This window comes from Schistocerca gregaria, chromosome 4 (assembly GCF_023897955.1).
Source record: "Schistocerca gregaria isolate iqSchGreg1 chromosome 4, iqSchGreg1.2, whole genome shotgun sequence".
NCBI lineage: Eukaryota > Metazoa > Arthropoda > Insecta > Orthoptera > Acrididae > Schistocerca > Schistocerca gregaria.
This window is the reverse complement of record NC_064923.1, coordinates 214,431,643-214,458,736: the sequence shown is the minus strand read 5'-3', so window position 1 is coordinate 214,458,736 and position 27,094 is coordinate 214,431,643. Positions and strand designations below refer to the sequence as shown.

At 45.4% G+C, this 27,094-nt stretch overlaps 1 protein-coding gene across 1 annotated transcript in view; it reads left to right on the top strand.

Annotated features, from left to right (window-relative positions):
• Positions 1-27,094, top strand: part of LOC126267658 (synaptic vesicle glycoprotein 2A-like) — a 198,353-nt gene that overhangs the window by 81,183 nt on the left and 90,076 nt on the right. Inside the window, exons 4-6 of the mRNA XM_049972957.1 lie at positions 1,270-1,432; positions 15,311-15,432; positions 22,589-22,827. Of these exons, the coding sequence (XP_049828914.1) occupies positions 1,270-1,432; positions 15,311-15,432; positions 22,589-22,827 (524 nt within the window). The remainder of the gene's footprint in view (positions 1-1,269; positions 1,433-15,310; positions 15,433-22,588; positions 22,828-27,094) is intronic.

Here is a 27,094-nt window from a genome sequence, read left to right as displayed (position 1 = left end):
AAATGGCTCTGAGCACTATGGCACTTAACTTCTGAGGTCATTAGTCCCCTAGAACTTAGGACTACTTAAACCTAACTAACCTAAGGACATCACAAACAACCATGCCCGAGGCAGGATTGGAACCTGCAACCGTTGCGGTCGCGCGGTTCCAGGCTGTAGCGTCTAGAACCGCCCGGCCACCACGGCCGGATTTGTGTTGATCCGCCGGCCGTGGTGGCCGTGCGGTTTTAGGCGCTCCAGTCCGGAGCCGCGCTGCTGCTACGGTCGCAGGTTCGAATCCTGCGTCGTGTATGGATGTGTGTGATGTCCTTAGGTTAGTTGGGTTTAAGTAGTTCTAAGTTCTTGGGGACTGATGACCGCAGCAGATGAGTCCCATAGTGCTCAGAGCCATTTTTTTTTGTTGATCCATTGTGCGTTCCAGAATAGCGAGATCACCTGGGAAATGCCCTCCGACTGGACCCTACTGACGATTGTTGCTGGATGTTTGATTTCAGACTTTTCACCCCACAGGCGCCAACGTCCATCTGCAGATGGTGCATTAAGTTGATTCATCTGAAAAGTGGGCGTCCAATTGTGGTAGTGGCGTACAAGTTCCAGCCTTCCTCGCCGGTGATCAGCAGTGAGCATGGTTGCGTGTATCTGGCACCTAATGCGGAGGCCCATACGCAGTAGCATTTGCTGAACGACTATTGATATGCCCTTGGTTCGTCTGGACGGGCAGCTGCTCAACACTTGCACGTCTATTCGGCTGTTCACACCTCCATAGCCGTCTCATCTACGACCTGTGATGCACCACATTTGCGTCGGTGCCAATCTAGGATTGCGCCATTTTACCATCCACGGTGTACTTTAACCGCTTTGGCTCGCAGACAGTTTGCAGAGTTAGCCATTTTCAAAATGCTCCCAACCTTGCCCCGAAAGCCAATGATCATGCCCTTTTCGATGTCAGATAAATTGTTTCCTTTGCGCATTGCGACAACGACTGCAGAGTTTCCTGCGTCCCCCCCCCCCCCCACCCCACCACAATGCTAGTAGCGCCACCTGCCATTTCTGAATGGTTGACGTCGAACGTAGGCGGTGATCACAGTACAGTGACTGGACCCTGCAAAATGAGCCACGCGAGTTCATTCAGTACACTGTTTATGTGTATCTCCAATTATAAAAATACTCTAAATAATGGAAAGCAGCCAGACAGATTGCTTGATAATCCCAACAGTGCTTATCCTGGCTATGGCGGCTGTAGCTGTGGTGCTTTTCGGACGTGCGCAGGCCTGATCAGCGGCTCGTTCGTGTGGGGCTTCCTGTCGGACACGCTGGGCCGGCACCGCCTGCTCGTCATCAGCCTGCTGCTGGACGGCACGATCGCCCTCTGCTCCGCCTTCTCCACCTCGCTCTGGCTGATGCTGCTGCTCAGATACCTCAACGGCTGCATGTGAGTGCCACAGTTCAGCATTCTGTACGTGGTTCAGAAATAACACAGTAATTTTAGATAACTTTATTGCGGTACAGTGATCTGTCAGTTAAGGAAAATTAGTAAAAACAGTTCCGATCGGAGAATCATTTATTGAAAGTATGACCGGATTCAGCATCTAGTAATATGTCATATTCAGATAATGCACCATCCAGCTGACGATGATGACACTTTGAACAGCTGTGCTGACCCTAGTCGCGTTATCAGAAGATGGCGTACTACGAGGGTAATCCCAAAAGTAAGGTCTCCTATTTTTAAAGTACATAGACCTCTTTATTTCTACATCACTTTACAGATTGAACATTTAGCTATTTTTCGACGTAATCACCATTTCTGTCGATGCATTTTTATAGACGCTGTGACAGTTTTTGTATGCCTATGTCATACCTGCTCGCCACCATGCTGTTCAGAAAGTTATGAACCTCTTCTTTCACCTCGTCGTCGGACCTGAATCGCTTTCCGGCCAAAAGTATTTCGTCATCCGTGACAACTGAGTCCAGAAAGTTGTCCTGTTCGGCTGCAGGGCGGTGAAGAAATGTGCGGGAAGCATCAACTCTTTGCCGTATCTGGTCCTCAGTCAGCATGCGTGGCACCCCCTTTCGGTAGTTCAATGTTTCCGCTAAAATTCTGTGAGCGGTGCTTCGAGAAACCTCAGGAACCAAAGGGCAGAGATCATCCGGGGTGACTGGCCGATCTTCAACACTGTCTCCTCAGAAATTGACGGTCTCCCGCTCCTTTGTTCGTCGTGAATTTCGGCCCGACCACCTGCAAACTCTCTACACCACTTGCGAACATTTTTGACATCCATGCACGACTCACCATACACTTCCGTCAATTGGCGATGGATATAAATCGGCGCAGTCCCCCTTTCGTTCAAAAACCGAATAACTGCGCGCAATTCGCACGTGGCGGTAACATAAAATGGGAGCTCCATTCTCAACGGTTGCCAAGACTGAGCGCCTCAGCGTGGTGCGCATGTTTACACGCAGCGCGTGAAGCACTCTTAGTAACAATGTGACCAACTGCAACACATACAGGGTTCTGTACTTATAAAAAAATAGGAGACCTTACTTTTGGGGTTACCCTCCTACTATAGACCAAAACTGGTCATATTTTGAAATGACTCTGTAATTCACATTGTTTTTTTACTAATTTTAAATACGTCACAAGTGTTCGTGAAATATGAAGGCTGAGATGAAACTCACAGTGCACTGGAAAAAAAGGAACTGAAATTTTTAAATTTGTTGTGCAGTGACCTGCGAGTAACAGTTAGGCATTTGCAAATAAATGATTGTATTGTATAATTGTATTGTTTGGAACCGGGGACTTAGAAACGACGGAGAGGCTTCGTCCCAGCTGTAGCCCTCAGTGATTCACAACCCCACAACAGGCTACAGCAGTCCACTCACCCCAACGCCGCCCCACGCCGAACCCAGTGTTATTGTGCGGTTCGGCCCCCATTGGGCTCCCCCTGGAACGTCTCACACCAGACGAGTGTAACCCAATGTTTGCGTGCCAGAGTAATTATGGTGTACGGGTACTGGAGAAACTGTTTGCGCAGCAATCGCAGACATAGTGTTACTGAGGTGGAATAAGGGGAACCAACCCTTCATTCACCTAGGCAGACGGAAAACCACCTTAAAAATCATCCACAGACTGGCAGGCACGCCGAACATTTACACTAAACCGCCGGCGAATTCATTCTGGGGAGCGGCACGCCTTCCCGCCCGGAAAGCAGTGCGTTAGACAGCACGACTAAGCGGGCGCCCAAAAATAAATGGTTATGGTGTTGTGTGGCGATCTGATAGCGGTAGCTAGAACACTACCATCGTCGAAACCAAAATACCTCGTCCTAGACGTCTGGCCGATGTCGCCTGCAGAGCTTTTCTGAATGCGGTTTGTTACGTAGAGTTTCCTGGGTGGGAAGTGTTTCTTGCTGTAGTTATCAAAACATGGTTCAAATGGCTCTGAGACTTAACACATGAGGTGATCGGTCCCATAGAACTAACTAACCTAAGGACATCACACACATCCATACCCGAGGCAGGATTCGAACCTGCGACCGTAGCTGTCGCGTGGTTCCAGACTGAAGCGCCTAGAACCGCTCGGCCACAAGACTAGTTGTAGTTATCACTTCGGTTTTACGTACGAGGGGCGTTCAATAAATAATGCAACACATTTTTTCTGAAAGCTAGTTTGCTTTAATTCAGGATTCCAGAAAGCATCGTTATTCTCGCTCGTTTGGCTACAAAACACAAATTTTCAACTACTGTCAGTTCAATGCGACCGCCTTACGCCACCTTACTGGCAGGACCTGTACGCTCATATGGTACCACTCTACTGGTCGACGTCGGAGCTAACGTCTTGCTGCATAAGTAACCACCCTGCTTCCCTCAGAGTGCATCATCCATTGGGCCAAAAACATGGGAGTAGGAAGGTGCGACATCCAGGTTGTAGGATAGGTGAGGAAGAACAGTCCAGTGAAGTTCTGTGAGCTCCTCTCGGGTATGCAAACTTGTGTGAGGCTTTGCGTTGTCGTGGAGAAGATGATGTTCGTTCCCATCGCATCGAATGAGAGTGTCCGCACGTTCCAACACTGCAGGAGTCACAGCTGGGTGCGGCCGGTCGGCATGTGGGAGATCGGATATTGTTGTGGTAATGACAGACGCCTCATTCAACGACTCGTCGTGCTTTCGGTCACTGCCAGATCGTCGTAGACATTCTACCATGCCCTGGTTTCTCGCCTTAAGTATCTCAATGACAGCTCTCTACTTGGAACGCACTCTAGTTTGAAAGCTACGTACAACGCCGCCACCTACCTGGACGACATTACACTGTAGGTGCTGAATCTGGAACATTCCATGACGTTCCACAACGAATTCCCTGTTTTTAATCGAAACAGGCTCAGAAAAAAATTGTTCCATTACTTATTGAACGTTCCTCCTATAATTGAAGCAATCGTTGCAAGGTTAGAAGTGTAGGATGAACGGCAATGAAGATGGGGTCACCTCTTTGGAACAGATAATGGGAGGGGTTGTTTATGGAATGTCAGATTAATGGCCAAAATTAAGGAGTGCCGAAAGAATGATTCATTGAGACACGCTGATTTGATTTGAAAATTCTGTAGTGAACATGGTTATAGGATGGACAGTATATAAACAGTTTGGTAGGTGTAATTAACTGAATACTTGTACTAATGGAACTTCACCGATAGTTCATCGAAAGTGGCCAGTTCGACGCTAGTTTTTCTTACTGAATGTAGACTGAGTTTAGGGGTTGATCAGCAATGCTGAAGCTAAACTGGGTGACGGGGGGAATGAGATGAGATGATGCATTTCAGTGTATACCCAGTAGAGGTTCAATCGGCTATCTCTTGATATCGGTTAAATTATTGGAAAATTTGTCAGGTTTAAGGAGATGAAGGATCTCTGATAAAAACCAGTGTAAAGGGTGATGTTATATTTTGTTTCAAGGGTTGCCCACTACAATGATTTTCACATACTATTTTGTATTTAGCACAGCCACACCCAAAAAAGTACATGGTATCTATTCAGTAATCTTAAAACTGCATTTTTACTAAAAAAAAAGTTCTTCTAAACAAATTGGAATCACAGTAAATGGAGACTCAGCTGCTTTAGCTCTTTTGCAGTCCTTTGTTAGGGACACAACGTGTTTCGCACCGCTACAGGTGCATCCTCAAATGACGCAATGTTAATTAAATACATCTTTTTAGATCACAATCAAGCTCCTCAGCCCAGTGTAGCCCATTCTGGCCTTGTATACCAGCCAGTTGTCTTGCTGGAAGATGCTATCGGCGAAGACATCATGCCTAGAGGAATGCAGGTGGTCCACGATAATTTTCATATAGTTCACAGCTATCCTGGCGCCTTTGATTACTACTACAGGTCCCATTAAAGTCTATGTGAATGTCTGCCACAGCATACTGCTGCCCCACCGACCTGCGTACCTGCCGTGATGCGTGTTTTGAGCAGTCATTCACCTGGCTGACGTCTATCCGGACGCGACAGTCGATCTGGTGTAATATGAAAGGTGAGTCATCCGGCCAGGCGCCCAATTTCCCCTGGTTCACTGTCCAGTCTTGGAGGTCACATGTTAACTACAATCTTAACCGACGACGTCATAGGGTCACCAAGGGGTGCGTAGCGGTGTTTTGCTGCAGAGTCCTGTGTTCAACAATACGTGCTGGACGGTGTGGTGCGAAACACTTATGCTTGCACCAGCACTGTCCTCTGTGTCGTCAGATCTGCCACAGACCACAGCCTGCCCTGCTTTACTGAGCGGACAAGCCTCCGGTCTCCACGTTCTGTGATGACGAGTCGACGTCGAAAACCTCGTCGCTCACTCACCATTTAACCATCCGTCAATCAGTTTCAGTGGATGCTCAAGGCAGTAGCATGCCAACAGACGTTTGCAACATCCTCGTTCCCACACGCTAGGTCGTAAGAATTGGCCTCGTCTCAAAGTCACTTAACTCAGTAGATTTCGCAGTTTCCTGCCCGAATTGTAGCTAGAAGTATTACCCATTAGTCTCTGCTACACTTGCACAGGGTGAAGAAAAAAGGCTGCACTTGGCGATCGGCATGCGATTCCTCATCCCACTTTAAAACAAAAGTGTGTGTTGCAAACCTAGTCCCACCAAGAGCTTTAATAGAAATGCGATTTAAAAAACGAGGTCTAGCAACGCTGTAACTGTGTGCAGCGTGGCCAAGAACTGATAGCCTGAACTCTGCGCTGTGTCGGAGATGTCCACCTATATCAGTCCCTTAGAGAACGATATCCAAACTCGCAGATGTTCGAGTGGCGTTCACGCCAAACATTTTGTTTGGGTAAAGCATCGAACTGTATCCAATTCAGACATCCACAATGCGATATCTCGTGTATTTTTTCTGTTACGGTTACCTTCACTTAAACATTACGACATAATGTTAACTTCTTAAGGGCGTAAACGACCACTTTGTTTCGTCCTTGACACAAATTACGCCAATAGACAATTATAGTGGGTTCAGTAACTTCGTCTGTATCCAATGCGTACAAAAAAGCCCAATCTACATCTACATGGTTACTGTACATGGTTGTCTGGCAGAGGGTTTATCGAACCATTTTCATTCTACTTCTCTACCATTCCACTCTCGAATGGCGCGTGGGAAAAAGGAACATCTAAATCTTTCCGTTCGATCTCTGATTTCTCTTATTTTATTATGATGATCATTTCTCCCTACTTAGGTGGGTATCAACAAAATATTTTCGCATTCGGAAGAGAAAGTTGGTGATTGAAATTTCATTAATAGACCTCGCCGCAAAGAAAACCGCCTTTGTTACAGTGACTGCCACCCCAACTCGCGTGTCATATCAGTGACACTCTCACACCTATTGCGGGATAACACGAAACGGGCTGCCCTTCTTTGTAAATTTTCGATGTTCTCCGTCAATCCTACCTGCCAAGGATACCACACCGCGCAGCAATATTCCACAGAGGACGGTCAAGTGTAACGTAGGCTGTCTCTTTAGTGGGTTTGTCTCATCTTCAAAGTGTTTTGCCAACAAAGTGCAGTCTTTATTTTGCCTTCCCCACAATATTACCTATGTGGTCTTTCAATTTAAGTTGCTCGTAACTGTAATTCCTAGGTATTTAGTCGAACTGACAGCTCTTAGACTTGTGCGATTTATAGTGTATCCAAAATTTATCGGATTTCTTTTAGAACCCATGTGGATGACCTCGCACTTTTCTTTGTTTAGTGCCAGTTGCCACTTTTCGCACCATACAGAAATTCTCTCTACTTCATTTTGTAATTGGAATTGGGCGTCTCATGATTTTACCAGACGGTAAATTACAGCATGATTTGCAAACAATCTAAGGAGGCTGCTCAGATTATCACCTAGATCATTTGTGTAAGTCAGGAACAGCAGATGGCCTATGACACTACTACGCGGATCGCCAGATATCACTTCTGTTCTGCTAGATGTTTTACCGTCTATCACTACGAACTGTGACTGACCTCTCTGCGAGGAAATCACAAATCCAGTCACACAACTGAGGCGATACTCCATATGCACGCAATTTGATTAATAGTCGCTTGTGAGGAAAGGTATCAAAAGCGTTCTGGAAACCTAGGAATATGGAATCGATCTGATATCCCTTGTCGACAGCACTCATTACTTCATGGGAATAAAGAACTAGCTGTGATGCACAAGAATTATATTTTCTGAATCCGTGTTGGTTATGTATCAATAAGCCATTTCCTTCAAGGTGATTCATCACGTTCGAGTACAGTATATACTCCAAAATCCTACTGCAAATTGAGGTCAGTGATCTGGGTCTGTAATTCAATGGGTTACTTCTATTTCCCTTCTTGAATATTGGTGTGACCTGAGCTACTTTTCAGTCTTTAGGAACAGACCTTTCGTCAAGTGAGCGGTTGTATATGATTGCTAACAAAGGCGCTATTGTGCTTGCATATTCGAAAGGAACCTGGTTGGTATACCATCTGGACCGGAAGACTTGCCTTACTTAAGTGATTTGAGTTGTTTCGCAACACCTAAGATATCTACACTACTGGCCATTAAAATTAATACATCAAGAAGAAATGCAGATGATTAACGGGTATTCATTGGACACATATATTATACTAGAACTGACATGTAATTACATTTTCACGCAATTTGGGTGCATAGATCCTGAGAAATCAGTACCCAGAACAACCACCTCTGGCCGTAATAACGGCCTTGATACGCCTGGGCTTCGAGTCAAACAGATCTTGGATGGCGTGTACAGGTACAGCTGCCCATGCAGCTTCAACACGATACCACAGTTCATCCAGAGTAGTGACTGGCGTATTGTGACAAGCTAGTTGCTCAGCCACTATTGACCAGACGTTTTCAATTGGTGAGAGATATGGAGAATGTGCTGTCGAAGGCAGCAGTCGAACATTTTCTGGATCCAGAAAGTCCCGCTGAAATGTAGGGTTTGGCAGGGATCGCAAGAAGGGTAGAGCCACGGGTCGTAACACATCTGAAATGTAAAGTCCACTGTTCAAAGTGCCGTCAATGCGAGCAAGAGGTGACCGAGACGTGTAACCAATGGCACCCCATACCATCACGCCGGGTGATAGCCAGTATGGCGATGACGAATACACGCTTCTAATGTGCGTTAACCACGATATCGCCAAACACGGATGCGACCATCATGATGATGTGAACAGAACCTGGATTCATCCGAAAAATGACGTTTTGCCGTTCGTGCACCCAGGTTCGTCGTTGAGTACACCATCGCAGGCGCTCCTGTCTGTGATACAGCGTCAAGAGTAACCGTAGCCATGGTCTCCGAGCTGATAGTCCATGCTGCTGCAAACGTCGTCGAACTGTTCGTACAGATGGTTGTTGTCTTGCAAACGTCCCCATCTGTTGACTCAGAGATCGAGACGTGGCTGCATGATCCGTTACAGCCATGCGGATAAGATGACTGTCATCTCGACTGCTAGTGATACGAGGACGTTGGGATCCAGCACGGCGTTCCGTATTACACTCCTGTACCCACTCCATATTTTGCTAATAGTCACTGGATCTCGACCAACGCGAGCAGCAATGTCGCGATACGATAAACCGCAATCGCGATAGGCTACAATCCGACCTTTATCAAAGTCAGAAACGTGATGGTACGCATTTCTCCTCCTTACACGAGGCATCACAACAACGTTTCACGAGGCAACGCCGGTCAACTGCTGTTTGTGTGTGAGAAATCGGTTAGAAACTTTCCTCATGTCAGCAGGTTGTAGGTGTCGCCACCGGCGCCAACCTTGTGTGAATGCTCTGAAAAGCTAATCATGTGCATATCATAGCATCTTCATCCTGTCTGTTAAATTTCGCATCTGTAGCACGCCATCTTCGTGGTGTAGCAATTTTAATGGCCAGTAGTATACTTTTATGTCACTCATACTAACAGCTGTTCTGGTTTCGTGAAGGAATTACGGAAAACCGTATTTAGTAACTTCGCTTTAGTGGCACCATCATCGGTAACATTTCCATCACTATCGAGCAGTGACGGTATTGGCTGTTTTTTTCCACTGGTGTACTTTACATCCGACTAGAATCTCTTAGGGTTTTCTACCATATTTTGAGACAATGTTTCATCGTCGAAACTATTAAAACATCTTGCATTGACGTTCGCACCAAATTTCGAGCTTCATGAAACTTAGCTAGTCTTGGGGATTTTGCGTTGTTCTGAATTTGTCATGTTTTTTTCGTTGCTTCTGCAACAGTGATCTGACGTGTTTTGTGTACCATGGTGGATCAGTCCCGTCTCTTATTAAGTTATGCAGTATGAATTTATCTATTGCTGTCGATACTGTATCTCTGAATTTGAGCCATATCTGGCCTACACTTACATAAAGCGAATCTGCTGTTTTAAATAGATATATTTTGCGTTTCGTTTAGTGGTTTTGGTTGATATGGTTCGTGAGCCTCGCTACAATGACCTTGTGTTCACTAATCCCTCTATCCGTCTTGACACTCTCTATAAGATCAGGATTATTTGTGGCTAAGAGGTCAAGTGTATTTTCGCATTCATTTATAATTTGTCTGGTCTCATGAACTAATTGTTCAAAGTAATTCTCAGAGAAAGCATTAGGCTACAGTAGATTGTTCATTACGCTACGCACAAGAAGTTCATTCTGTACGTTTGACGTTCAGTCTTATTTCCGCAGACTCGGTACGTAAACGTAGAGTAACGTTCACTTTAGAGAATATGTTCAAGGCGACTACTCGCTGGATCATACTTCACTGTACCTTACGCAACATACCTGCATCCATCACTGAAGAAGCGGCTTGCACTCGAGCTATTGGCAGTGTCTGTGCGTGGTTAGAGTGCTGTAGACTAGTTCATTTAAGTGCCCCCACAAATAAAAATCTAGTGGGTTAAGGTGCGGGGAACATGGAGGCCAGAACATCGGACCTCCACGACCAATCCAATTTCCCTGGAAACATTCCAGAGCGCGACGGTGCACCACCATGCTGAGATCGTAACTGTGCCGAACACCAAGTGGAACGTTTTCGAACGCGTCAGGCAAAGTATTGAAAACAAACTTACGATAAAGGGGCGCATCCAACTTGTTAGGCAATAGGTAAGGGCCCAAAAGTACTCCTCCCACGATTGTAGCCCACATGTTTATGCCAAAACGACCCTGGAAACCTAATAGCTAGATTCGTTAGACCATATCACGTTATCTATAAAATCTTCCACTTGTTGGAAAAAGCAGTCAAGTAACTGTACTACTCTGGCCACGGATAGTGAGTTGACGTGTAATGACATAGATGCAGTTCTTCATCGTGCTACACTTCAACAATCACTCTTCGAGTCTGCCTTTCAGTATCACGGGTGATTCTCCAAGGTGATTGGTGACAGCTTCAACAATAACGTCCTCTGTTTATGAGTACCTGTCGTCCTTGCTGTGGACGAAGCTTACCAGTTTCCCGGTGGCTTTGCCCCAGGGGACAAAACACATTCTTATCGGAGTGGCACCTTTGAGGGTACCGTGTGGCATACGCACCAGCAACAGCAGCATCAGCAGCAGCTTGGATGTTGGAAGCACCTAGCACCAAACTCATAGTGACGTATTCATTGCTCGTCCATCAGGAAGCCGCCCTACATGAACCTCACAGAACCACTTATGGTCGTGTAATGGACGCTTAGAGAGACATGCATGTAGTTTAATGGACCCCACTGTATGTGATGCGCTCCTTATAAACGACAAGAACTAGGAATCGGACGTCTAAAAAATAAGAAAGGGACCTGGTGAGGATTCGAACCATAGCTTAATAGTGATCCAACAATTTTTTTCCCTTCTTAACTTTGTTAGTCGTTCGTTGCATTTGCTCGGGGCGAACGTCACATGAAACCCGCGCAAGTTCTTCATCCATCCCTTCTCTCAACACTTCTTATGACAAAGGGCCGACAGCCCTTTGACCGAACTCGCTGAGCCACCGTGCACGCTATTCAGCGAGGTATGACGTCTGGTACGGTGATGCTAGTACGCGGTCATACACGTTCCTCTGTACATTCCGATGCGCTGCACGATATGACTAATGCCAGCTCCTTGTTTTCATACATTTGTTTTCAAAACGCATCCGATCTGATTCTGCTAGATAAAATTTTGTCTTGAATCTATCTCCAAGTGAGGTATTTTTTCTTCGCCCTGTAAAATTTCCTTATCGAGTCACGCACCCGGTATGCCACCAAACAACGTTCAATTCTATGGCGGCAGTGGCCATAATGTTCTGGCTCTAGAAGATAAAGGAGCGTTGCCCCTGAATGAGAACAGTTTTGGTCACAGGGTGCCTGTATTTCATAACACCTCTGGTGAGGTCGGAAGCAACTATATCAGTCAGTCGATCCGTGCTGCATCCGAGCGGTCTCCACAACACCAACAGCAATTCAAAAATCATGGTTTGGAAAAAATCATCGGTTGCGGATGGTAGCCTCACGACTAAACATAAAATTATGACTGAGCACGTATAACTTTTTCCCACGCAACTATTCACTTTGTAATAAAAAAGGTGGTAGTGATCAGAATACGTTTTGATACAACGACAAAGAGAAATCGCAGCACCAAGAGGGAGTAGAAAGTTGTTAGGCGTGTTTCTACACCTGGAAGATAGTGTATATTCAAATTCCGTGCTACTCGCATAAGGGTGACGCTAGTACTGGCACTATGAGGATGCGAGCCAGGTTTGCTTTAAATACACGCCGTAACGTTGGTGAGCGTTAGTTACTTTTGAGATTGGATATGGTGAGCTGATGTTAGTGAAGAATGCGTTTAAGGTGACAAAGGCGCTATTATCAGCACACACTGAGTTTGAGTTAGGTCGTGTAATAGGGCTATGAGAAGCTGGAACGTCTTTCTGAAATACTGCAGAAAGACTTGGCAGGAATGTAGCCACCGTACACCGTATATGGATTTCTCGCACCGGTGGTCATGAGAATGTGCAGTCGCAGGAAGACCGGACTCTGGACTGCCACGTGGCACTTCCGACAGGAGAGGCCATCTTGTTCGGCGTAAGGCTCTGGCGTATCATACTGCATCTGCAGCAGTATTTTGAGCATCAGTTGGCACCACAGTGACACAACGAACTGTTACAAGTTGGTTATTTCAAGGACAGCTGCGAGCTAGATGCCCTATAGCGTGCGTTCCACTGACCACGTAGCACCGCCGTTTGCAACTTCAGTGGTGTCAAGCGAGAGTTTATTGGAGAGTGGTATGTTGTGTTTCCTGATGCAAGCTGGTTCTGCATCGGTGCCAGTGATGGCCATATGTTGGTTAGAAGGAGACCAACTGCGGGCTTGCAACCAATCTGTCGGCGTGCTAGACTCAATGCAAGCGCAGGGGAATGTCTCCCTTAGCATAATACTGTTCCTACCAGCCTGCGTCCGTTGCGCGCTGCACGTTTTGAGCCTCCGTTCACCACGATGACGGCATTTGTGGAGACGACCATCAACCTAGTGTAGCAAAAGTGTGATTCAGTGATTCACCCCAAGAGCCGACACGTTCCCATTGATGGACAGTCGAATGCCGATACTTCGTGCCCACTGTAATCGTAACTGGTTCAACATGTGAACACGAAGGGGTGGTCTGCTGCGGAGCTCCATGTTCAGCAATATACGATGAACGGTGTCCTCCGAAACAGTTGTGCGTGCACTGGCATTGTGCTTTTTCAGTAGAGATGCCACAGATCATCATCTATCCTACTTCACATACCAGACAAGCCTCCGAACCTCACGTTGTGTGAGGAGTCGTGGACGTCCAATCATTTAGTTTTTGGTGCTAGACTCACTGTCCTCCGACATCTTAGCACAGATGCTCACGGCAGTAGCACGTCAAAATTCGACGAGCTTCATCGTTTTCGAGATACTTGCTCACAAATTCTGCGCAATAATAACCTTCCCTTTGTCAATGTCGCTTATCTCAAAGGATTTGCTCATTTGCAGCCCATATCATCGCTAGGGTGATCCCTCGCTCGTGTCTGCACCGCTTACATTTAGTTACCACGTCACATACTCGGTACGCCGCCAGACGGCATCCAACATCGCGGTGGGCAGTATTAGTATATATTAGAATAATACAGGATACTCTAAGCGCATTCGCGTTCAAAACTGCTATAACAAACAGAAATTACCTTTACTTCTCGAAGCCACGCTGACGCTTAGATGAACAACTTTATTTATGCTGCTGCTGAAAACTACTGGGAACTTCCAGAAACGGGAACAAGTAATTCGCAGAAAGCACGTGGTGTAAAGTATGTGCTGTCAGGCACAGCAAGGTTACTTAACTCCTGGAGCCAGAAAAAATAAAAGTTGTTTGTATCATACTCCACCTAAGAATTGTGAAGGACAATGCCATCACAGCAGTAGTTACGACAGACAGTTGTTCCAGACAAAAACATTGGATTTAAACATTGAAACCTCAGATTTTACTCCAACTTGGCAACAAAACTGAGAGTATATTCCAAGACAGAAAAAGAAAAAAAAGATGGCGCAAGACTAAGTAATTGTCCAAATGAGATGGAAATCGGTAGATGTGATGCACATGTATAGACGAGCAAATGATTACAATTTCAGAAATATTGGACGATTTTTTCCAGAGCAAATTGACAAAGTCAATAACGCGTTGCTCCACCACAGGCCCCTACAAGCAGTTATTCGGCTTGACATTCATTCATAGAGTTGCTGCATGTCCTCCTGAGGGATATCGTGCCAAATTCTGTGCAACTGGCTGTTTAGATGGTCAAAATCCTGAGCCTGTTGTAGGGTCCTGCCCGTAATGCTCCAACCGTTCCCAACTCCGGTGAAGTTGTTGGCCGAGTTAGGCTTTGGTAAGTATAAAGACAAGCAGTAGAAACCCTTGCCGTGTGAGGGCGGGCTGCTGAATCGTAAGCCCAGGATGGCTTGCCATTCAAGGAAACGAGGAAAACGGGGCACAGAATGCCGGCGAGGTACCACTGTGTTGTAAGGGAGCCACAGATGACAACCAAAGGTGTCCTGCTATGGAAAGAAATGACACCCCAATCCGTCACTCCTGGCTGTCGGGCCGTATGTCTGGGGTCCATTTCATTTCATAACAGGTCTCCTTTGGATGTCATCCACGCCTTCCCTACATCTGAGCGGTACGTCGACGATATTCTACTCCCTGTTTTGTTGCCCTTCATGGAAAGCTGTCCGGGGCTCACATTTCAGGAACATAATAGCTGCCCGTACACGGGGAGAGTTTCTACTGCTTGTTTTAACGCTTGCCAAACACTACCTTGACCAGCAACGTCACCGTATCTCTCCCCAGTTGAGAACGTTTGGAACATTATGGGGAGGGCTCTTAAACCAGCTAGGGATTTTGATGACGTAACACGCCAGTTCGACAGAATTTGGCACGATATCCCTCCAGGAGGACATTCAACAACTCTTTCAATCAGTGCCAAGCCGAATAGATGCTTGCTTAGGGCCGGAGGTGTACCAACGCTTTCTTGACTCGCTTAATTTGTGAAGCCATTCCTCTGGAATAAATTATCCAATTTTACTGAAATTGTAATCATTTGATTATCTGTACATCACACCTACCGATTTGCTTCCCATTCGGATCATTCCTTGGCGGTACTTTTTTTTTGTCGTACAGTGTATTTTGAACAAGTATGCGGTCACGAGAATCTTCGTTCCCAGACGACTGGACGACTTTGTTTGTATACGACAACCCAGCCTGGCGCAAAACGCGTTCCATTTTTTACAGAGCTCTGTGTCCGCAGCTGCCAGCGCTGCATGGTCCGCGTGTCCGCGTGTTGCAGGTCGTGCGGTGCCCTCTGTATAAACTTCTCCTTCCTGGCGGAGTTCCACGGCGCGCAGTACCGCAACCGCTGCGTCATGACCACCGGCATCTACGTCGGCATCGCTCAGGTCGCCTTACCAGGTGAGCTGTCGAACTGCTTTGCGTTCAGTTGCTGTCTCACGCATTTAGCTTAAGATCAGTCTCAGAACAGAAGTTTTAGCAAAGGTGGTTTGAATCATCGTCGTCAAACGTATCATCCACTGTCTTCATTGAACTGTAAAACTGTTTCAGTTGGGTGGTCGTGGTGGTGGTGGTTAGTGTTTAACGTCTAGTCGACAACGAGGTCATTAGAGACGGAGCGCAAGCTCGGGGTAGGGAAGGATTGGGAAGGAAATCGGCCGTGCCCTTTCAAAGGAACCACCCCGGCAGTTGCCTGAAACGATTTAGGGAAATCACGGAAAACCTAAATCAGGATGGCTGGAGACGGGATTGATCCGTCGTCCTCCCGAATGCGAGTCCAGTGTGCTAACCACTGCGCCACCTCGCTCGGTTTGTTTCAGTTGCTTATGACTAGATGACATTAGCTTTCCAAGTTTCCAATGGCAATATTATTATGGGTAAGTGAGCTGTAGCATCCGTCCCCTTATACCCATCATCGGTTCCATGTGTCAATCCCGTACTGTGCACACTACCTTGAAGGAAACGCGCTTCACGTTGAAAAGCGTTGTAAGCGTTCTAGATTAATTCACGAACGTGACTGTTGATGAGCAACGACGGTGATGTCGATTAAAACACGGCTGTCGCTAACGTAGCATCAGAATATAGCGTAGGAAATAACATACAGGTGTGTGAATGTAGACTTTCCCAGCGCATACATTTCGGGTTTCCAGCCGGGTGGTAGTGTTTTCAAACCGCGTCGTTTCGACGAGTGACATACTCCACCATCTTCTGACGAACTGTCGAAATTTTTCAGATGCTGCCATACTTATATCTGCGATGTGTTCCACTTCACCTGGTTCCGGGTGGCTGTGGACGGGTACGGCGGGCGGGGTGAGGAGTGAAGTCGCGGTGGTGGGGTACCGGACGCTTCTCTGTCATAGCATTCCTGGCCTGTCTCTGGCGACATTCCTAAAATTGCTTGTGGGCCACTTTTGTCATCACGTGATGAACTGGGCAGATTTAGTGAGAATGTTTAAGGGCATGCGATTACAGAGAGATGACCTTCTAGAGCTTCGATGTTACTTTGCTCTTCACGAAAGTACCTCTGCAAGATTCCTTGGCTCTGCTCTGCTGAATGATGCCTCAAACAGTGAAACTTCTTGAACATGCAGTAACGACCACCTACTTTAAGTGCATTGGAGAGTTTTATGAGTAGGCAGATGGAGTGGCCCTGATATCCCCTCTTGCTCAAGGGATCGAAAATCGATACACGGAACTCTTTGAAAAGATGGTCCTAAAAACTGCTCCCAAAAATCACAAACACTTCTGCCGCTTTGTGAAGAATACTTTTGTGGTTACGGAGCATGGGAGACAGGCGCTGGACGAGGTTGTAAACCAGCAGCAATGAAAACATCGCCTTCACTGTGGAAGTATATGAGGAGGGCTGTCTCCCATTTCTCGATATACTAATAGCGGAAAAGGCAGATGGCACATTAGACCATTCAGTATATAGGAAGAAGATTCACGTAGACCTGTATCTGCACGCAACAAGCTGTCCCACCATCCAGCGCCAGCGGCGAACAGCACTGTTCATCTTGGTACATAGGGTGCACGTCAGCTATGTTGAAGAAAGCCTCTCAGACCAACTGCAGCACTTGAAGCAGGTATTTTGCAGAAATGGGTATAGAGAAGCTCAGGTTGGGAGGGCGTTTAAGCGAGACTGGTCACGGAAATTCGGGAAGAAGGAGAAGAAATGCAACTGGCTTTTCCTCCATGTTGGGACGGCGGCAGCCAAAACTGGGAGGCTTCTGGAAAAATCGAACACAAAAGCCGTCTTCGGACCACTGGCAAAGACGAAAGAGTGGCTTGGCTCTGCCTAAGACCCATTTAAACTCAACGTACCAGGAATTTACAGCACCGCCTGCGAATGCGGTCCACGATATATTCGACAAACGCAGTCATGTATTTCTAAACGTTGCGAGGAACATATAACGCATGTACGGCTGGGACAAACGGAGAAATCGGCAATAGCAGAACACAGTAACAAGGAAGACCACACATCTGACTTCGAGAAGAACAAGTTGCTCTGCCGAGCTGCCGGATATTGGAACAGCGTCATAATAATCGAAATTCGGATTCACCAGAATATTGTAAACAGTGATGAAGGATACTGACTGACTGCGGTATGGTATCCAGCGATAGCGGCAACTCGACGAGAGCATGACCACCCCCGTCCCCTTCGAGAGACAGGGCCGGAATGCTCTGAAAGAGACTCTTTAACGGCGCGCCCGTTACTCAACTACCGTCGCTTCACCCCCTACACCACCCGCCGACCTCACTGTACCCAGCCTCCCGGAGCCAGGTGGAAAAGCGTACACCGCAGGTGTGGGTAGGACGACATCCTCAAAATCTCAGCATTTCGCCAGATGATGATGAGTATACTACTGGTCAGAATGTCACCGTTTTAGAATACTGCCACCCTGTTGGAAATCCGAGAGCTTCTCATGAACAGATGAGTAGACAATAGGATAATGTCACCACGAATTGGGTTACCTGCCATGTTGGGAGTAGAGCACACTCTAGAATATCCGAAGTTCTTCCTGTTCTGCCGTCGGACAATCATCATACTCACACACCTGGTATGTTCGAGGTCTGTCGTAACGCCACCAGTCGATGACATATAACCTCCCTAATATTGTTTGTTGCTCGGAAAGTATGCTGACCAAGCATTAATAAAGACCCACTTAAAAGGATGGAATATTGCGGTTAATGCGTGGTCGACGACAAAGAGATTTGCGAAAGATCGGAAAGCGAATCGGATGTGTTGTTTTTTCTAAGAGAGCATTCCGGCACTAGCCATGATCTGTTGAGGAAAACCGCGAAAATACAAAATCTGGATGGCGAGTCTAGCGGCTTATAATTGCCGTATTTGGCTCGGTAAAACGTAAAAAAAGATAGTCAGCGACCGGGCTGCTGGCCTGACTGTGGGTAGAGTACAGCTTTCCCTCGCCGCGGCGCTAGGAAGGGGAGGGTGGCGGACCCATCGCCCCGACCGCCTTTTACCTCTGCGAAGATTCACGATACTCTTAGGATAAGAGCATGATTGGACCTGGGGCCATTCTGGAAGAACTGGACGAGGGAAAATCGCTGCCCCTATCCGGAACTGAAAAGGAGGCATCCAGGAGTGTAGAGTAGGAAGTCCAGTTGCAAACGTATAGAAAATACGACAGACAACTTCAGAAAGAAGGACAAAGTCAGAAAAAAGAGGCTATGCGAAAACAAACGTTCAAATTTAATAAATGAATTAATTAATAGACATACCATACATTCCTTCATTTTTGTTGGTACTTCTCTGAAGATCAAATTTTCTGAAGAAGTGTAAAATTGCTTAGCAGATAGTTCTAAAAAGACAGACAGGAAAATTCTTTTAAATTATAATGGACCATGAATGTACCTTTAACAGAGTGAGGGTTCAGCCTATTCCTGTCGTCAGTCCACTTTGTAGTAATGAGCGAAAATACTTTTTCTGCATTCGCATCGTACCCTGATATTATTAAAATGTCTTCGGCAAGTTTTAACGATTCTGAATGACAATCAACAGACTCACTTTCACAAAAATACTTGACCCATTTTTTACTACAGGAGAACCCACTAGTTTCAGGATCATTACTATTCTGTCTCATAAATTACCTAGAATTACAGAACTGGTCCAAACATTGTACACCTGCAATATCAAAAGCTTTACATTTATCTTGCAAACACGAAAGGTTTTTTCCAACATCACTGTAGTTAACATCTTTTTTAAAAGACATCCATTTGAAACAGGAAAAGTCGTCAAATATACAGAGCTATCCTCTAGATATTCATGGCACGACTGATACAGCAAACACGGCTTCATATAGAAGGTTTGATTTCTTTCTCAAAGCCACTATACAAATCAACAGAACGATTATCAATAAACAGTACTGAGTATATGACATGAAACCGTCAACGCCAAGCCAAGAAAATCTGCATCTGGAACTGAAAATACGGAGCGGAAATTGTAAGCAATCGATATTTGCACACGCTAATTGATCGATTTATGATCACTAGTGAAAAATTGATAAAACCGACGATCCTGCTACCATCTGTAGTTAAAGCATTTAAACAAAAGTAGTAGAACGGGAATAACTGCAAATATAGTTTTATTACGATCAACTATGTGAAAAGGAGGACAATGTAAAAATCCGCCTGGAGTCCGGACACACAGGTAAAAAGGAGAACATGTCCGGTTTTATCCGGATTTGTGGTCACACTAGGATAGTGCTCTACAGGCTAGACCACCAAGGTCGCCTCGCTCCGTAAGTCCTTCTAAATAGAAAGCTGCTTCGTACATTGACCTATGTCGGTTCTGTGCCCGGAAACTGTACTACCCAGTTATCAGCAAACTGAGAACTTCGAATAATTTCATGGCGGTACACGTAAACAGCCCATCAGTTTCTGCAACAAGTGGAGCCAGAAGCGAGAGAGATTTCACTGTCTGTACCCTAGGAGGCATTGTACTCGATTCTAACTTCAGGCACTGACTAAGCCTTGGTACATTGATCAAGCAAGGTTAATCAGACGGATGCAGGCAATCAGGAACGATCATACAGAGAATAGAGCCTTTTTTGCACGGCAGTCTTCACCTTCCTTCATGAATTAAGTGGTTTCACTTGTTCTGGTAAACATGATCCAGTCATCCCTTCCGTCGTCTTCCCCTCTGTCCTGTCCCTCTAGGTATAAGGTCAAGAACTTATTTTCGAAGTCTATAATGCATTTAATTTACGTGTCCCTACCACCTGTTTCTATTTAATCTTTTTTGGTTGGATGGTTGATTTGAGAGAGGGGACTAAACAAACAGCAAGGTCATCGGTCCCATCGGATTAAGGAAGGACGAGGAAGGAAGTCTGCCGTGCCCTTTCAAAGAAATCATCCCGGCATTTGCCTGCGGCGATTTATAGAAATCACAGATAACTTAAATCAGAATGACCGGATGCAGGTTTGACCCGTCGTCGTCCCGAGTGCGAGTCCATTGTGCTAACCTCTGCGCGACCTTGCTCGGTGGATCTTCTTTCCCTTGTTCTGTATCAGCGAGTAATTCATTTCTAATATTTTCATTTCTGAAGCGATCTTCTCGTGTGCACCATTTAACACCACCGAGAAATCATTTCCACAGCCTGAATTCCGCTCGTATTCTTTTATAGTATATTTCAAATGTAATGTGCACCGAAGACTGTCGAACTTAAACATTAATTTTTTACACTTAATCTGAAGAAAGAGTGCACTAATATTGTTCATTGGGTTTCAGCTGCTTCGCACTCACAATTACGTTGCTCTTGTTCACAGTTACGTCGCAGATAGGTTGTACGAGCGTTTCACGACTACGTCCGTCGATCGGCGCTAGCGTGTCGGAAATCTGGAAATTCCTAACCGAGAGTAAAACAGATCTAGTAAATCACTACATTTATTTAAATATTCCCATCGTATTGGTGAGAACTCTGCAGATATTTCTTCATTCACACGTTGTCGCTTTATTCCTCGACGCGTTGTGCATTCCCTTACGAACACAACACTATTCTGCGGCGGGTGTTTATTTTCTTGTGTATTTTGTTTGTTAGACTACCCAATCTTCGTGGCAGTACGCTGCGGAGGATAGTCTCCCATCTGTTTCTGTTTTTCCATCGCATTTCCCTCCAACCCCCTTCCAACATCGCTACAATCTCCACCCACACAAGAAGAAACACATATAAATACGCACACACAGATACACACACAAAATCACGCGCTCAGCATGCGCGTCCAATCTGAATTTCAGGATACACCTTCTGGGCTATAAGAAATAAGTAGCTTGCCTTCCTCCTGTTGTGATATACGCAATCCTAAGAGAAGTAAGTGGAAAATAGCAGTAAATGAATTTCTTTCTTACTACTGCAGTTGTTGTTTCACTTATGAGTGCAAAGCAACATGATAATTAGAAGGAAGGGCAGCGTTGGCCGTAATATTGATGGTTTATTGATAGCAAAAACGATTTTCAATCACATGGTGATCGTTTCTTAGCTTTGGTGACTGATAATAACTTGATACCAGTGCCTATGAGTTTAATTTCTACACCACAACACTGTAGATGATCACTATGTGATTGAAAATCGTTTTTGCTATCAATAAACCATCAACATTACGGCAAACGCTGACCTTCCTTCTAATTTCACGTACATGACCGTTGCGCACACAGCACTCTATGGAGTCGCCAATCAACAAGCATGGTAATTAGTGATAAAAACTGCTGTGTCGAAAGCAGATTTACCCAATTTTTGGAGTGAAAATAAGGCCATATTTGAATAAGTATCGAACGAAATAAAACATTCCAGTGTCACAAGTCCTTTGTTTTTATCCCAGTCCCTCGCCCGCAATGACGTTCTGGCTGCGGTACATCGCCGCTCTTCAGTCGGCAGAATTTTCAAAACAACCACACATAACTTCTTAAAAATTTTAAAATGATAAAATATTTGTAATGAATATAAATACAGCTGTGGTATTTTAAAATATCGACAACTGATTAGTTTAAAATATGTACATCTGATTTTAATTACTAAGTGGGAAGTTGTAAAACTGAGTATTTTCAATTTAACAGAAGTTCGGTAGTCTGTATAAACAAATGGAACCGTAACTGCACTAAGTTGCAAAAAATGTGGATGAGAACGTTTTTCTTGGAAGGGTGTTTTGTTAGTTATGTGGGACGGAGAAGACAGGGAGGAAGTTCCCGAACCAAGCCTTCGAAAAATAAAAAAGGAAAGAGTGGAGAGGGAAGTAACAACATGGGGAATAAGAAGAGTATTCTGTTCAAGGAGGGAAGATGGGTACATTTCGTGGCGTGGTAGAGGTGAGTGGTTAAAGTTTTGCTGGGATAGGATAGCGAGAGTGTGTGGGTGTAAGGTTGGGCGAAATGAGACAGACTACAATGACTAGTAATGAGAGACGAAAACGGTGGGATGGTTGGTATCACACCTGCGAGAAGTGCAAGACATGCAGAAGTGGTTGAATGTGAGCACTCTATTGAAAGTTGCAGCTGGTGACACTCGTGACGTCAGGCTGAGTGGTCTGCCTTTGTCTTCCGCAGCGATAGGGCTGGCGCTGCTGACGGAGACGTGGGAGTACGAGACGGGCGTGCTGACGCTGCGGCCGTGGAACGTGTTCGTCATGATGTGCACCGTCCCCTCGCTCGCCGGCGGCCTGCTCATCTCCTTCTTCCCCGAGACGCCCAAGTTCCTCATGGCGCATGGCCGCAATGAGGAGGCGCTCGCCGTCATGCGCAAGATATACGCGCTCAACACCGGCAACAGTCCGGACACTTTCCCGGTGAGGCTTGTGCTGCAATTACATTTATCTGTAACACTTTCCAAACCTGAATTGTAAGTGAACTGTATACAGGCTGAAAAGTATTTAAACCGAGAAACTCTGGGAGGTTGTAGGAGACATCAAAACAAATATCTTTCCCTAATGTCATTTTCTCCTATGAGGATTATGTAAACCAGTAGAGGCCCTATTACGCTCTTCAGTTGTTAGAGGCTGTATTACGATCTTCACTTGTTAGCGGGCGTATTACGCTCTTCAGTTGTAGACAAGTGCTGTCCACCAGTGTAGTAGTGCATTGTCTCTGTTTACTAATGGAGCGATAAACCTGGAGAGAGTACTCTGATATGGTTGGTGCGTACTACGTAGCGCACCACAACGGACGAGCTGCACAGCGGGATTATCAACAACAATATCCTAATCGCCGTCCCGAATCATACGACCTTTGCTGCTGTGTACGAACGTTGCGTGAGACCGGGTCATTTAGCAGATTACCTGGACAGGGACGCCGTCGCACGGTAAGAACGCTGCAATTTGAGGAAATTGTCCTGCAGCATGTGGAGTGGGATCCTTCCATCAGCATTCGTGCAATTGCACGTAACGTGGGGACGAATCAGACGAATGTAAGAACAGTCCTTAGAGAGCAACTGTTACGTCCATTTCACTTACAGCGTGTCCACAACCTGGAGCCACTTGACTATCCACCCAGAGCACAGTTTTCGCAGTGGTACCTGGAACAGTGTGAAATGCATCCAACATTTCCATCCTCTGTGTTGTTTACCGATGAAGCAACGTTCGGGCGTGATGGTGTCTTCAACATGCACATTCGCATGTTTGGAGTGAGGATAACCCACATGCCACAGTTAATAGCGCTCATCAAGCGCGGTTCTCCGTTAATGTGTGGGGCGGTGTTGTTGGGGACTGTTAAATTGGGCCGTATCTGCTACCTAGGCCATTAAACGGCAGTCATTATTACAATTTTCTTGCCAGATCATTGCCAGAATTGCTGGAAGACGTCCCGCTCCCTACAAGACAACGCATGTGGTTCCAACATGACGGGGCGCCGGCACATTTCAGTCATCGTGTGCGTCGATTCCTGGACCGACGGTTCCCAGAAACGTGGATTGGCAGAGGTGGTCCTGTACCATGGCGTGCTCGATCCCCTCTGGATTTTTTTCTGTGGGGAGAGATGCGCAACCTTGTTTACGCAACTCCTGTTGCTTCAGCAGAGGATCTCGTTACCCGGATAGTAGCAGCAGCAGGAACAGTTCAGGATACTCCTGGGGTTTTTGGCCGCGTCAGACAGAAAATGATCCGACGGTGCAACCATTGTTTACGTGTCAATGAAGGCATTTTTGAAAATCTACTGTAATTGAAATTGGGTTGTGTTAATGTGTTGTCTCTTGGTCACAAAAAAATGGAAAACTGTTTGTTGGTTTAATTAATTTACCGCCAGAGAAATCATTCTCTACCGGTTTAAATACTCCTCATAGGAAAAAATGACATTAGGGAAAAATATTTGTTTTGATGTCCCCTACTACATCCCAGAGTTTGTCGGTTTAAATAATTTTCACCCTGTATACCAAGGTGAAGTCTGGTAGACTGTCGTTGGCCATTGTGGCGTGGAGAATGCGAGGATATCCGAGAGCGCGTGTATATTTAAGTCAGAGAGTAGCTAGACTGCAATGTAGAATTTAGTTAGGGCATTGGCGTTTGGTGGAGCAGCAGTCAATATAGAATAGGTGACTACCACGTGCGGTAAAACAGGGAAACATGATGAGAGGCAATAATACAGTGTTGTTAATGAATACCTCTGGTGTTTCAGAGGACCAAATGCGAGAGCTAGGAGACATACAGAAAAATGACACATAGCAAAGCATGAACGGAATGGACAGTGTCTCGAAAGGAGGATATAAGATTGTAAGTAGGCTGCTTAGGTTTTTATATTGATAATGCCACATAGCGCTCTGTATGAAAATCACTAGCTGTGCTGTGTGCAGTCTGTGGCTGGTCTACGTTGTTGTCTGCCATTGTAGTGTTGGGCAGCGACAGCTGGATGCTAACAGCGTGTAGCGTTGCGCAGTTGGAGGTGAGCTGCCAGCAGAGGTGGACGTGGGGAGACAGATGGCGGAGTTTTGTAATTTGTAAGACTGGATGTCATGAACTACCATATATATTTTGACTGTTAAGGTAAATACACTGTTTGTTCTCTATGAAAATCTTTCATCTATGCCTATCAGTAGTTAGTGCCTTCAGTAGTTTGAATCTTTTATTTAGCTGGCAGTAGTGGCGCTCGCTGTATTGCAGTAGCTTGAGTAACGAAGATTTTTGTGAGGTAAGTGATTTGTGAAACGTAAAGGTTAATGTTAGTCATGGCCATTCTTTCGTAGGGAGTTTTGGAAGTCAGATTGCGTTGCGCACAAAAATATTGTGTGTCAGTTAAAGCACAGTCACGTATAATTGTTCAAAGGGTACGTTTCAAGATGAACATCAACAAAAGCAAAACGAGAATAATGGAATGTAGTCGAATTACATCAGGTGGTACTGAGGGAATTCAATTAGGAAATGAGACGCTTAAAGTAGTAAATGAGTTTTGCTATTTGGGGGGAAAAATAACTGATGATGGCCGAACAGAGAGGACATAAAATGGAGACTCTCAATGGGAAGGAAAGCGTTTCTGACGAAGAGAAATTTGTTAACATCGAGTATAGGTTTAAGTGTCAGTAAGTCTTCTCTGAAAGTATGTATGGAGTGTAGCCATGTATGGAAGTGAAACATGGACGATAAATAGTTTAGACAAAAAGAGAGTAGAAGCTTTCGAAATGTTGTGCTACATAATAATGGTGAAGATTAGATGTGTAGATCACATAACTAATGAGGAGGTCCGGATTCGGGAGAAGAGAAAACTTTACTAGAAGAATGGCTCGTTTGGTAGGACATGTTATGAGGCATCAACGGATCACCAATTTACTATTGGAGGGCAGCGTGGAGGGTAAAAATCGTAGAGGGAGGCCAAGAGATGAATACACTAATCAGATTAAGAAGGGTGTAGGTTGCAGTAGGTACTTGGAGATAAAGAAGCTTGCACAGGATAGAGTAGCATAGACAGCTGCATCAAACCAGTCTCTGGAATGAAGACCACAACAACAACAACAACAACAACAACAACAGCTCTCCAATTTATATTCGTAATACGCACCATGCAGTAGTTGTACTAAGGGTCCGGTGGGTCAGAACACTTATTGATGCATCGAATTTGTTCACGTCTGCAGGTAGGTCACCCACTGGATAGATTTCCATTATTAGCCCGCTGTTGCGCCTTCGCGAAAAATTTGTATCAGTGACATCAATGAATTACACGCACGTTTTGGTGGTTGCAGCATTGCAAATGCTCCGTATCGAGCACATATAATGTGAGTTAGAAACCTGCTGAGATGCGCCATCCACTGATATATTTTTGCTTTCTGTATGTCTTGTAATATCAAGCAGTTGCCTTCTGAACCCCTGAGGATATTAAAGAGGCAGTCATATAAAACAAGGCAGTCGGAAGAAAGTAAGCATATTCTTCATAATTACAAAAGTAATCGCTGTAATTGTTAATCAGTTTATTCCACTGTTTTCATCTAGATTCACATCTGCTTGATTATTCTGAAATTTATTATCTGGCAGAGGGTTGACGGAATCATCTTCAAGATATTTCTTTACCGTTCCCCTCTCGAACAGCGTTCAAGAAAAAAATGTTTCAAATGGCTCTGAGCACTATGGGACTCAACATCTTAGGTCATAAGTCCCCTAGAACTTAGAACTACTTAAACCTAACTAACCTGAGGACATCACAAAAATCCATGCCCGAGGCAGGATTCGAACTTGCGACCGTAGCAGTCCCGCGGTTCCGGACTGCAGCGCCAGAACCGCACGGCCACCGCGGCCGGCGTTCAAGAAAAACGAACACCTAATTTGCTTTTTTTTAGCTCTGTTTTCTCTTATTTTATTATGATAATAATGCCTCTCTTATTAGATGAGCGTCAACAAAATATTTTAACACTGTGCGTACAAAGTTGATGGTTGAAATTTCGTGCCGCAACGAGAAACGCCTTTGTTTTAATGATTGTCATCCCAACTCTCGTATCTTATCCGTTACTCTCTCCCCCCTATTTGGCGACGGTACAAAATGTGCTGCCCTTTTTTGAACTTTTTCGATATCCCCCGTAAATCCTATCTGAAGCAGATCCAACACCGCACATCAATACTCCAGAAAATGGCGGACAAACAA